Genomic DNA, 12,809 nt, shown 5'->3' on the forward strand with positions numbered 1-12,809 from the left:
ACAGTGAAATCCAGTTTCCTGGCCACTGAATCACTTGATTCTGTTGACTCATAAAATAAGGGCCAACAGCCATCCTTTACAAAACAAATGTTTGATGCTATCAGAAACTATTTGTAAAATAGTAGCTAGTTTGTTTTATCTGGCACAGTTTTACCTACTTTGACTATGTTGCTGCAAGTTTATATGAAATGCAAAGATGACAATGTTATGGGACATCAAAAGTAGGGCAGAACATTTGTGCCCAAGTTTTGAAACTTTCAGGAAAGGGGAACCTTTCCCTTTGATTAAATCACACAGGTGCTGATGTTGAATGGTCCAGTCTTGTCATTTTATCTATGCAAACTGAAACATTAAACTTTGTTCTGTGGTAATGTAGATATGTTTCCACCTTCAGGAGGTCATCTTACTTGAACTGCTTACTACATTTATGATGATTATTCTCATTAGTGTGTACAAAATCTGATCAGCTAGACAACCATGCTCCAGACTGTTTATATGGGAGTATGGACAAGGATCTAGTGTTGAGCATTTCATGGGGAGCATGATAAGAACTCATTATTAGTCGTTTTTTGAGGACAGTTGTATCTGAGACTTTCACATTCATCTTGAAGCATTAATGTAGTTACCAGAAACTGAGACCTCTCCCTTTTAGTCCCTAATCTTGGCCTCTTTGGCTTTTCTGACTGTCAAGTATATTTAATGGTTATGTATTCTACTAAGAGTTGGTGGTAGTTTAGTCTTATCCAGGGGACTATAAAGATAACTTTACAGAAAGATTACATGCTGTGGATTGTTGATAAATTTAGTGGTACACTTTTTAGTTTGAAGTGTTTGGCAGAGAATATTTCCACATTTCTGAGGAGGTAAGCTGTCTTAATTTTAGGGAAGTTGTTGTCCTCTAAGTGAAATTCAAAAGTATGCTTTTATTATTATTCTATACAAGTACAAGGTTATAAAAAAACTACATGTACAAATTAGTTTGATCAATGGAAGCTGTTAGTACTGTTATGTTTGAACTCTCAAGTTCACTGAAATTGAATTTGAATGACTTTAAAGAGCTAAAAAAGTAAGAAATGGGCAACCCATTAGATGGATAAGTGTCTTGAGTGCATTAGTCTGATAAATGATAAAGTACTCAAGCTATGCATAATGTCAACCTTCTCTTTGAAGCAAGTTTTATTATTAAGATTAGGAATGACAAGCCTCTTGCATGATCGCCTTTTCCCTTACCCCGTGCATGCTGCCCACACAATGCAGTTGGATTTTTCTGCTAAAACAATCAATGAAAAAGTTAATATTGTTTTAAATGGCCATATTTTGGTTTCATATTAACCATTCAGTTAAATGAAGGAGGCAGTGAACACTTTTTTTAAGCTCTGTGCAGACTCATGCAGACAGTACCTCATGGTGGATTCACATTTAAAAGGTTAGGAACACTGCGTTCTTTTAAAATGAAAGCTAAGCTTCTGAAGCATCAATTCATCACCAAAAATATTATATGATAAAAATATTTGATGTTGCTTGTGATGTAGCTAGAAACACGTTTGACTACCAGTGGTAATACACAAACATCATGAAAATGAGAAAGTAACCTATGCTTAGATTTTGACCTAGGACTTAGTTTATAAGATGAAAAATGGGCAGAGCAGTGGATGTTAGGCAATTTTTTCTCTTGTTTACTATTTCTGACTTGAAGTAGGAGATGGAGACTGGGTTACGATCTTGAGAGGAACTGACCAGAGAGCAGGAATGGGAAAACTGGAATAGTAGAAACAATATCTGCTATGGTAAAACTTTATATTCCTTATGAAGGGCACTTTAACCTTATCTCTGCCGAATATCCTCCAGGCATGGATTTGATTGAAAGTTGGGGCAAGTTGGGAGGTGTAGGCTTGTGCAGGGGTATGTTGAGGGTACTTTCCAGAAAAAAATGTTTGAATTGTTTAAGAAGTTTAAGGTTACCACATACTTCACCTGACACAAAACCACAAAAGCAACACAATTATCCATTAAGCAATTTAACAGTGCAGATCCACATACCCTTTTGGGTACAAATGGGAAGGAGCTGGTACAGCAATGCAGGCCAAGACCAGGTCTACACTAAAAACTTTTACTGGGAAGGTAATGTTGTTTAGAGGTGTTACTTTCTTTTTTGCTATATTTTTATACTGTCGAAAGCCCAAGTGTAAACACAATTATACTGGCAAAAAAGTGTTTTTGCTGGTATTGCTTTCTTTGCTCTGGAAACTGGAATAAGCTCAATCATTAAAAACTTTTGTTTTGTTTTGTTTCCTGGCATAACTCCCATCTACAGTAGGAGGAATACTAGCAAACCTTTTCTGGTGTAAACCTGGTCTTGTCTTGGCATAGTTCCCTAATGATGTTGTTTGATTAGTGTCCCGATGGGTGCTGCACTTTAGGTGTGCCACATATACTTTGGATCAGAGATTTTCATTAGCAGTGTTCTTTCAGTCCACTCATGCACTGCTCATAGCCTTGGCATGGAGCACAAGGACACATCAGGTTGCTTGGGCATTTCACCCTCAGTTCCTTCTCAGCCACCTTAGTCAGGGATGGAGCTTAGTGTATCCGCACCTCGGCTGCTTGCTGACTTTGGACTAGCTTAGTTTAGGTATTGGTTATTAGTTAGTTAGGTTAGTTTCTTAGTTACTTGAAGAGTATTATTTCCTCTGGGGAAATATCCCTTTGAGGGGCATGCCTGGTTCACCAGGATTTAAACGCTGCCTCAAATGTACAGAGACTATCCCAATCAGCAAAGGACACTCTAAGTGCATTTGCTGCCTAGGGGAGTTGCGTGTCCCACAGAAGTGTGACTTCTGTGTAGCCCTCAAATTCACAACACGGAAGAGCCAGGAAAACAAGCTGCAACTGTTAATCATGGAGCACTCCCTTGTTCCTGTTTGGGAGCAAGGTCAGGAAAACCTCCCTGTAGACCAGTCTCCCGGGGTCTCTGGCATCCCTTTGACCTTGGCACAACACTTTCCTAGAAAGAGATAAGTCTCAGAGCTCTTTTCTAAAGATTCCGAGAAAAGGCGCTCTAACTCAACTCTTAAGGAATCCACCAAAAAAAGACCTTGCTCTCTGAGCAGGTCAGCAGATTCAGAGACTTTGACCTCAAGACTTGGTATCGTAGAGGTGAAGGGCTCCTCTGGTACCACCAAGGCGGGAAAATCTTGTAGCTCTTTGAAAAGTAAGCATGGCTCTGAGAAGGCCCTGATATGTACAGTCTATCAGAAATGGTCAGAGCAAGCACAAAAGATCAGTACTGTCGGCCTTTACTTCTCTCCCAGTACCCCTATTGGGCTGTTTGGAACCATGTAAGACTAAGCCTCTATCCATGTCAGCAATGTCTGTGAAGTGCTCAAAACCCTTGGTACCATCCTGCAGGGATGATCATAACTGTCTGTGGTGTCACAACTTTACTCAGTGCTGCAACTCCATTCAGTACCACAAGTCTGCTTGATACCACAAAGCTTTAGGTACCTGAAGAACTTTTCGAGATTGCTGCACCAGAGTCTCTGTTGCTTGCATAATTTACCATTTCTTGATATCAAGAACCACATTGCCTTCAGACTCTTATACATCCCCCGTACTGTTTAATCCACCTCCCTTTTTGGTTGGAGCTCTTTCGTTAAAGGAAGAAGAACAGTGATGGAAACTTCCCTTCAGTTTCATCAGTCTTGAAGAGACAGGGAAGAAGTCCAGGGATCTGATTGCTCTTGGTGAAGCAGCCCTGGATGCCACCCTTTCTCCCACTGCATGCACTGAAAGACTCCAGGATCATGTTATTTTCATTAGGTATCTGCACTCCTGTGAACAAACAAAAATTTAGTAGATCACAGGCTCAAAGATCCCCCACCTGCAGTGCAATTCTCTGGAGTTTAGAGATTGTTGGAATCTCCAAGAAACCCAACAAAAGTTTGCTTCAAGTTTCATCTTCAAAGTGCCAGTTTTGACTGAATGGTCAAGGGTTCAGATCCTCCCCTCTCTTTAGCCTGTCAGCTGCCACGATTGACCTGCCTTCCTCATGTGGAAACCAAGTCTCTCATTTCTGGTAAGCATGGGAGCATATCATCTTAAGAATCGGGTGCCGCAAATAATATAATTGCGTTACACCATCCATTTTACCTCCGTTCTTCTCACCCACCTTCCCCGTTCTCCCTCGGGGACCCCTTTCACGAGTTCTGACTAAGGCTGGAAATTAACTTCCTTCATATAGGTGTGATAGAGCTGTCCCCTGCTCAGCACAAGGGAAGGGGCTTCTACTTGAGTTTCTATCTCAGGCCAAAGAAAAATGCAGGGGATGGAGACCAATCTTAGATTTAAGACTCCTGAACAAATTTATGAGGTCTCAGAAGTTCATGATGGTGACTCTGATAGCTATAATTCCTGCTCTCAATTCAGGGGATGGGTTTTTTACTCTTGACCTTAAAGACACCTCTTTCCATATTGCGATACACCTGTCCCACAGAAGGTTCCTGTGTTTTGTCATAGGTCAGGATCATTTTCAGTACTGGGTACTCTCATTAGGTCTCTCCTCAGGTCTGAGTGTGTTCAAAGGTTCTGTCTGTAGTGGCTTCCTACCTACATCATCAGGTGATCATAGTATTCCCATGATTGGTTGTTCAAGGGTTGATCTTACCAATAGGTATTGACCATCATGCAGAAAGCACTTTCTGTGTTCTTGGACTTGGGTCTTCAGTTGAAAATCCACAGTGACTTCCGTACAGACTATACAATTTATATTGGTATCCCTGAATTCCTTGGCATGGACATATTCATAACACTATCAAACCTTGTCAGAACTAGTCAAGAGAGCCTCCAGACTTGAGTAAGAAACTGTCTTCAACCTCTAGGTCAGATAGCGGCTTGAACTTTTGCGACAGAACAACAGACTTTGCTGTTTCCAGCACTGGCTCAGATCAGTTTACTCATCACACAAACAAAGCCTAGACAAGCAGGTTTCAGTTCCTCAATAGGTGAAACACTCCATAGACTTGTGGAAGGTTCATGGCAATTTAGGGGTTGGAGTTCTCTTCCTCCAACCAACACCAACCAAATCTTCCAGTCACTCCTCAGCTGCTCTCCCAATACACGGCCAGCACATCCCTCAGTCTGCACCACTTCCTGCAGCCCCGATTGGCCTGGAATGGCAAACCGCAGCCAGTGGGAGCTGTGATCGGCTGAACCTGTGGACGCTGCAGGTAAGCAAACCATCCCGGCCTGCCAGTGGATTTCCCTGAGGGGCTGCGTGCCAAAGGTTGCCAATCCCTGGTCTACATCTATGGCTTTAATTAAAAATGTGGAGCATCCATAGGGACACTACTCAAAGAAGAAAAACAGTTACTTATCCTGTGCAGTAATTGTATTTCTTAGTGGAGTTCCCATAGGGAGAGACACCTCTACTAGCCCTCTTTTCCTTCTGATTTGGAGTTTTCTTCTGAGACTTGGCGGTGGAGAAGGAACTGAGGGTAGTTTACCTGCACAGCCTGGTGTAGCCTCAGTGTGGGACACAAGGATATCAGCTGTGCGTGCACGGACCAAACTGACACTGCTAATGAAAATCTCTGATCAAAGGCGGGTGGGGCACATGCACACCTGAAATGGAGTACCCATAGAGATACACATCTCAAGGAACTGCAGTTACTGCTAGGGTTGCCAGTTTTTGATTGGATGTATTCCTGGAGGGTTTCATCACATGACATAATTTTTAGTTAGATTAATCTTTAATTCCTGGAGACTCCAGGACAGAACTGGAAAGTGAACAGGTTAAAATAGTACTAAATTTTGTATGTGTCCCCTATGTTACCCATGGGGCCCGGTGGTGGGTGGACATTGTAGGGGCCAAGATTAGTTAACTACAGGATACCAAAAAGCGTACGATGTGTTTCTAAAGTCTAAGTCTAGGAGTGCTTGTCAGTATTCCCAGTACTATCAAAAATTCAAGGGGAGTATTTCTAGTTCTATTTTAGGGGCTTTTGAATTTTTAGTTTTGGGAGCTACAGAGAGGGTTTAAGGGCTAGTTAAAGCCAGATGGTTTACACAATGCTTTCAGGGTTGCTGCTGTTCCACTGTAATACCTGACATGCAGCCTCTTTTGCTAAATATACCACTTGTTTGGTTTTTTAGTTGGTCTCATATTAATATATTAAATTTTGCATTAATATATAAAATATTCAACTTAAAAAACTTCTTGATTACTCTATTGTATAGCATCTATAAAAGCTAATTTACTGTTATATTGTGCCTGTTTTACTGTGTATAGGAAAAAGTGTAACAAGCTATCTTTCAATTCATTCTATATTAATTGTGTGATAATATGGTAATCATAGGACTAGAAGGGACCTTGAGAGGTCATCTAGGCAATATTTGTAACTATTCCAGAAGAACTTCATGGTGTAAACAGTTCATAATTCAGTCCTCTACTGGTATGCTGGTTCACATAAATATCTTTGAAATATTTGTCTTTGACTGTTGAAAGGCGAAAGGAAAATGAATTAATAATTCTGAACCCACTTCCTAATGCATGAAAACTTCCACAACAAAACATTCCCTGGAATGGATGTAGTTCACAGCAAGTTATAGCTCTGATAAAAATAGCAAGTTAGAGAAAATAAGAAATTTTTCTGGTTTGTTGCTTTTCCTTTTTCAGTCTCCTTGAAACTACTGCATATAATAATTCATTGTCTAGTTTTGTTAACCTGTTGTAATCTCAAACAATTTGTACGTTATATTTAGTTTTTAAGCAATCTGATTTTAATTACTTTTTCCTTGTAAGATGTACTTTCCCTCCGCTGAGGAACCCTGTCAACAGCTTAGGCCCCCTACTACTAAATCTGTCAAAACTTAGAATTGTGAGGTGATTCCTCTAGATTTTACATATGATTAAAAAAAGCTTTAGCTATAATCATAGTTGAGGCTTAAAAGAGATGCTGCTGCATAAGGAAAAAAGTGCTATTACACTCTGAAAACTGGCACTGAGGGTGGTTCCGTTTTTCTTCTGTGACCTAAAAAATCTATTTTACTCAATTTATGAGTAAAAAGATCTTTTTTCCCCCCTAACTGCCAGCTCTGCAAACTTAATCTGAAACCTGAAAGTCAAGGTTTATTCTTTGTGGCTATCATATATCACCAAAACCAAAAGTTTTGCATTTGAAACTTAGTCAACAATTTGGATGTGTGAGCTGGAAAAGAATTAGCTTGTTTTTGCCAAAATGTATTGGCTCCGCAATACTAATAGAAGTAAAACTTTAGTTAAAAAAAATATTTGAGTCACTAAGATAAGTACATAGGATCTAAATACCTGGACAGAGCAGTTCTGTTTAGTAAAAAGGAAGCTTTTTTTGGATAGTTGGTTTTCTGTTTGTTTTCACACACTAAAATACTGTTTTGTATTAATCTGCTGGCCTTGAAGCAATATTTAATGCTAGTTATTGCCAGAGCTGTATTGGACTACTGTGTTGAGTTATGGGGTTGTTGATGAAAAATCCCCTTTAGTGTTTAAACTTTACAGAGGCAAGTTACTTATCTGTTGCTTACTCTTGACGGGTGCTCTGCAGCTGCTGCTTTCACTCCAAAGCCACCTGTTGCCTCCCTTTGTCATCATTAAACAGCAATATGAGTTGCAGCTACAGACATCTGGAACAGGAAGAGACTACTTGTGTTCTAGGTAGATAGAGATCATCTCCCTTCCTTGTACACCCGTGGGGAAGGGGGTGAAGAAACAATGCTCCCAGCAGGGCCTGTGAAAGAGAGAGGAATGAAATATTTCCCTGTGTACTTTTATAGGGTCTTTGGGGAGGGGGTTAAGAATCTCACGGCAAGATGTTCTCCCTTCTAGGGTTGCCAAAATCGTATTTCAAAAGTACGGGACTGTTTTCTTAGTACCCTGATGGGGGAGGAGTACTCTGTACCCATGGGGGCCAGGGGTGGGATGTCCAGAACCACGAAGGGTGTGTGGGGGGGGAACTAACCATGTGGCAGTTGAGGAAACCTTCTGCATCGTGAAGCAATCAGACTGTTGGCTGCTGGGGCCCAGCTCCGGAATTGAACAAGGGAGCACTGAAGGGGCAGGATTGGGAGGGGAGTGATTGGAAGATGCATCTGAGAGTAAAGGTCCCCTGCTGGATAGGGCTCCCTGCTGACTCCAGTCCTTAAATGTCTCCCTGTCTGCTGTCCCTGTGCTGGCTCCGTCTGGCAGGGTAAGTAGATGGGGCTGTGTGCCCTGGAGCTGTGCTGAAGGGCCAGGGTCAGGAAGGGGCTCTGTTTGGCAGGGGGGTCAGTACTTGTGAGGTATAACCTTCCATTTCCCTGCACTATAGGTACATTGGTTCAGTAAATCATGGGACTGATTCTGCATTACTAAATTGTCTAATTTTGCAAACTTTGTATCATTGGAAGGTAAGGTAACAATAAAAACTGGATTTTCATAATGATATTTTTAATATGTTGAAATACGGGATAAAAGATGTCCCGTACTGATTTAGTATGGGACAGGCAATTTTCTATTTAAATAATGCATGTCTTGACTGTTCACAGCCCTACTTGAGGCATAGGCAGGTAGTTAAGATCCTGCAGAGCACCCTTTTTCGTCACTCTCCACTTTGTGTTTTACGCCGGTAGAATTGATATGCATCCACAAAGCACATCTTCCATCCCCAATTACCTTTAGCAATAAATCCTTTCCCTCAGTACCTGTGTTTTAGCTTCTTTTAAAAGCCATATAACATAGGTCACTGTTACTTGGCTACATTCCTCTTCGTCCTTCTTCTAGGGGAAAACACATGGCTCTTCACCTTCCTCTCCAGCCATGGATGTAGAGCGAAGCTGGGCATCTTTAATCCAGCCCCTCTTGCATCTTTTAGAGAAGAGGAGGGTTTTGAGTGTACTTCACCTCCCTTCTTAAGCATTAGGATTGTGTGTGTGGAGGGAGGGAAGGAGTGTGGCCTACTGTTTTTTTTTCAGATCCCCTCTCTGCAAACCTGACAGGTGAGCTATTGGAAACTTCTTCCCTGTCATAAAATCATAGAATATCAGGGTTGGAAGGGACCTCAGGGGGTCATCTAGTCCACCCCTCTGCTCAAAGCAGGACCAGTCCCCAACTAAATCATTCCAGCCAGGGCTTTGTCAAGCCTGACCTTAAAAACTTCTAAGGAAGGAGATTCCACCACCTCCCTAGGTAACTCATTCCAGTGTTTCACCACCCTCCTAGTGAAAAAGTTTTTCCTAATACCCAACCTAAACCTCCCCCACTGCATCTTGAGACCATTACTCCTCGTTCTGTCATCAGCTACCACTGAGAATAGTCTAGATCCATCCTCTTTAGAACTCCCTTTCAGGTAGTTGAAAGCAGCTGTCAAATCCCCCCTCATTCTTCTCTTCTGCAGACTAAATAATCCCAGTTGTCTCAGCCTCTCCTCATAAGTCATGTGTTCCAGTCCCCTAATCATTTTTGTTGCCCACCGCTGGACCTTTTCCAAGTTTTCCACATCCTTCTTGTAGTGTGGGGCCCAAAACTGGACACAGTACTCCAGATGAGGCCTCACCAATGTCGAATAGAGGGGAACAATCACGTCCCTCGACCTGGTGGCAATGCCCCTACATATACATCCCAAAATGCCATTGGCCTTCTTGGCAACAAGGGAACACTGTTGACTCATATCCAGCTTCTCGTCCACTGTAACCCCTAGGTCCTTTTCTGCAGAACTGCTGCCGAGCCATTCGGTCCCTAGACTGTAGCGGTGCATGGGATTCTTCCGTCCTAAGTGCAGGACTCTGCACTTGTCCTTGTTGAACCTCCTCAGATTTCCTTTGGCCCAATCCTCTAATTTGTCTAGGTCCCTCTGTATCCTATCCCTACCCTCCAGCATATCTATCTCTCCTCCCAGTTTAGTGTCATCTGCAGACTTGCTGAGGGTGCAATCCACACCATCCTCCAGATCATTTATGAAGATATTGAACAAAACGGGCCCAAGGACCGACCCTTGGGGCACTCCGCTTGATACCGGCTGCCAACTAGACATGGAGCCATTGATCACTACCCGTTGAGCCCGACAATCTAGCCAGCTTTCTATCCACCTTGTAGTCCATTCATCCAGCCCATGCTTCTTTAACTTGCTGGCAAGAATACTGTGGGAGACCGTGTCAAAAGCTTTGCTGAAGTCAAGGAACAACACGTCCACCGCTTTCCCCTCATCCACAGAGCCAGTTATCTCGTCATAGAAGGCAATTAGATTAGTCAGGCATGACTTGCCCTTGGTGAATCCATGCTGACTGTTCCTGATCACTTTCCTCTCCTCTAAGTGCTTCAGAATTGATTCCTTGAGGACCTGCTCCATGATTTTTCCAGGGACTGAGGTGAGGCTGACTGGCCTGTAGTTCTCCGGATCCTCCTTCTTCCCTTTTTTTAAAGATGGGCACTACATTAGCCTTTTTCCAGTCGTCCGGGACTTCACCGGGTTGCCATGAGTTTTCAAAGATTATGGCCAGTGGCTCTGCAATCACATCCACCAACTCCTTTAGCACTCTCAGATGCAACGCATCCGGCCCCATGGACTTGTGCTCGTCCAGCTTTTCTAAATAGTTCCGAACCACTTCTTTCTCCACAGAAGGCTGGTCACCACCTCCCCATGCTGTGCTGCCCAGTGCAGTAGTCTGGGAGCTGACCTTGTTCGTGAAGACAGAGGCAAAAGAAGCATTGAGTACATTAGCTTTTTCCACATCGTCTGTCACTAGGTTGCCTCCCTCATTCAGTAAGGGGCCCACACTTTCCTTGACTTTCTTCTTGTAGCTAACATACCTGAAGAAACCCTTCTTGTTACTCTTAACATCTCTTGCTAGCTGCAACTCCAGGTGTGATTTGGCCTTCCTGATTTCACTCCTGCATGCCCGAGCAATATTTTTATACTCTTCCCTGGTCATTTGTCCAATCTTCCACTTCTTGTAAGCTTCTTTTTTGTGTTTAAGATCACCAAGGATTTCACTGTTAAGCCAAGCTGGTCGCCTGCCATATTTCCTGTTCTTTCTACACATCGGGATGGTTTGTCCCTATAACCTCAATCAGGATTCTTTAAAATACAGCCAGCTCTCCTGGACTCCTTTCCCCCTCATGTTATTCTCCCAGGGGATCCTGCCCATCAGTTCTCTGAGGTTGTCAAAGTCTGCTTTTCTGAAGTCCAGGCTCCGTATTCTGCTGCTCTCCTTTCTTCCCTGTGTCAGGATCCTGAACTCGACCATCTCATGGTCACTTCCTCCCACTGTCCTTTAAGCCTTGATGGGGGAGTGGTCAGGGAGGGCTTGAACACTGAGCTGGTGGGAGGAATCACACTGCCTAGGGTCCAGGCAACTTATTTCCTTTCCCAGAATCAATGCCTGCAGTGCATTTTGGTGTGTTTCCCTGGTGATGGTATCCCACCAAAAAGAGGCAGTAGCTGCAGGTTTCTAGGCAGAGGAAGCTACAGGGTCAGTAGTTTAAATTCTTTCTTTGTGGTGCTTACATTTTTTTAAGTGGTCATTTCTGCTTCAAATATTAAGCTTCAGACCTTCTCTGTTTAAACCTTTTCTTTCTGTGTTTCCTTCCAATTTTTTTTCTCTGTTCCCCCGCCGCTATAACCAAACTCCTTACCCTAGCAATTACTTCATCATGGATTATGCTAAAACTACAAGACGCTTTTGTAACTGAACTGTTTGACAATTTATCTTTTTGTAAGTAGGGTACTACAGGCTGGAATGTTACGTTTTTAAGTTGAGTATGTTTTTTTTAAAGAAAAAACAAGATATAAAAGTTGTAAAACCAAAACCAAAAAACAGAGACAGACTTATAAAGTCTATCACTGCAAAATAGCCCATGGTATGAAAGGTTTGAGCGTTTAAATGCGAGATAGACAAGAACATTGAAAACTAACCCTTTTTCTGATGGGGTAAAATCTTTAGGTAGGACCATTTAAACTTAGATTTTATGCAATGTATTCTTATTTTTAACTCAGGTTGGTTGAAGACTTTTGATGACTACTTCAGAGATCAGACACAACATATCCTAAACAACATGGTGGTAAAATTGCAAGAAGACAACAGGAGGAAGTTCATGTGGTCGGAAATCTCTTACTTTTCAAAGTGGTGGGATGGAATAGATAGCCAAAAAAAGGATGCTGTTAAAAGGTTTGAACATCTGTATTATTTGCTGCTGTATACCATATTGTAGAGTTTTGTAACTCTTAATGATGTGCTTAAATATATATAAACTTAGAGCTTCGTTGATAAAAGTATACAGTTCTTAAAGTTATCTTATTTTTAATATTATTCTGGATGATTGTTATACTTTCATTTTTTCATAATTTTTAATAAGGTTTTTTTCAGGGAATTGGAGGCAGGCTGCATATAAGACAACTGTATTTGGCAAAGAACCAAATAAAAATATCTGTGTACATATATTGGATCAAGTAGTAGCTGCTCCATAGTTGAAGTTGCAATTGAGTTTTCATTTTAAGCCTAACTTATACTTCCCATCCCCAACACACAAAAAAATTACGTTGGCCTCAACATTGATAAGTTGGGCCTGAAGCTAAGGTAGAATCTTTCTGTAAAATATGTGCATATGATAATGGGTTCCTTGATTAGGACATTTAGGAATTGAGGTATTCATCAGATTAAAAAAAAATCCTTTTGACAACACTCTGTAGCAATAAAAGAATAATTGTCTTCCTTCGCTGAAGGAAGTTCAAGGACTTTTTTATTTGAGTACTATCAAATTTAGAGAAAGTATCAACATTTTTATTAATGACAATAGGATA

General features: G+C 41.7%; 1 protein-coding gene across 2 annotated transcripts in view; it reads left to right on the forward strand.

Moving 5' to 3' along the window:
* MAN2A1 (mannosidase alpha class 2A member 1) overlaps nucleotides 1-12,809 on the forward strand; it is a 207,821-nt gene that overhangs the window by 56,567 nt on the left and 138,445 nt on the right. For both annotated transcript variants that reach the window (XM_073344670.2, XM_073344671.1), the window contains one exon: nucleotides 12,006-12,177. In XM_073344670.2, coding sequence (XP_073200771.1) covers nucleotides 12,006-12,177 — 172 coding nt within the window. The remainder of the gene's footprint in view (nucleotides 1-12,005; nucleotides 12,178-12,809) is intronic.

The sequence above is a fragment of the Lepidochelys kempii genome, chromosome 5 (assembly GCF_965140285.1).
Source record: "Lepidochelys kempii isolate rLepKem1 chromosome 5, rLepKem1.hap1, whole genome shotgun sequence".
NCBI classification, from domain to species: domain Eukaryota; kingdom Metazoa; phylum Chordata; order Testudines; family Cheloniidae; genus Lepidochelys; species Lepidochelys kempii.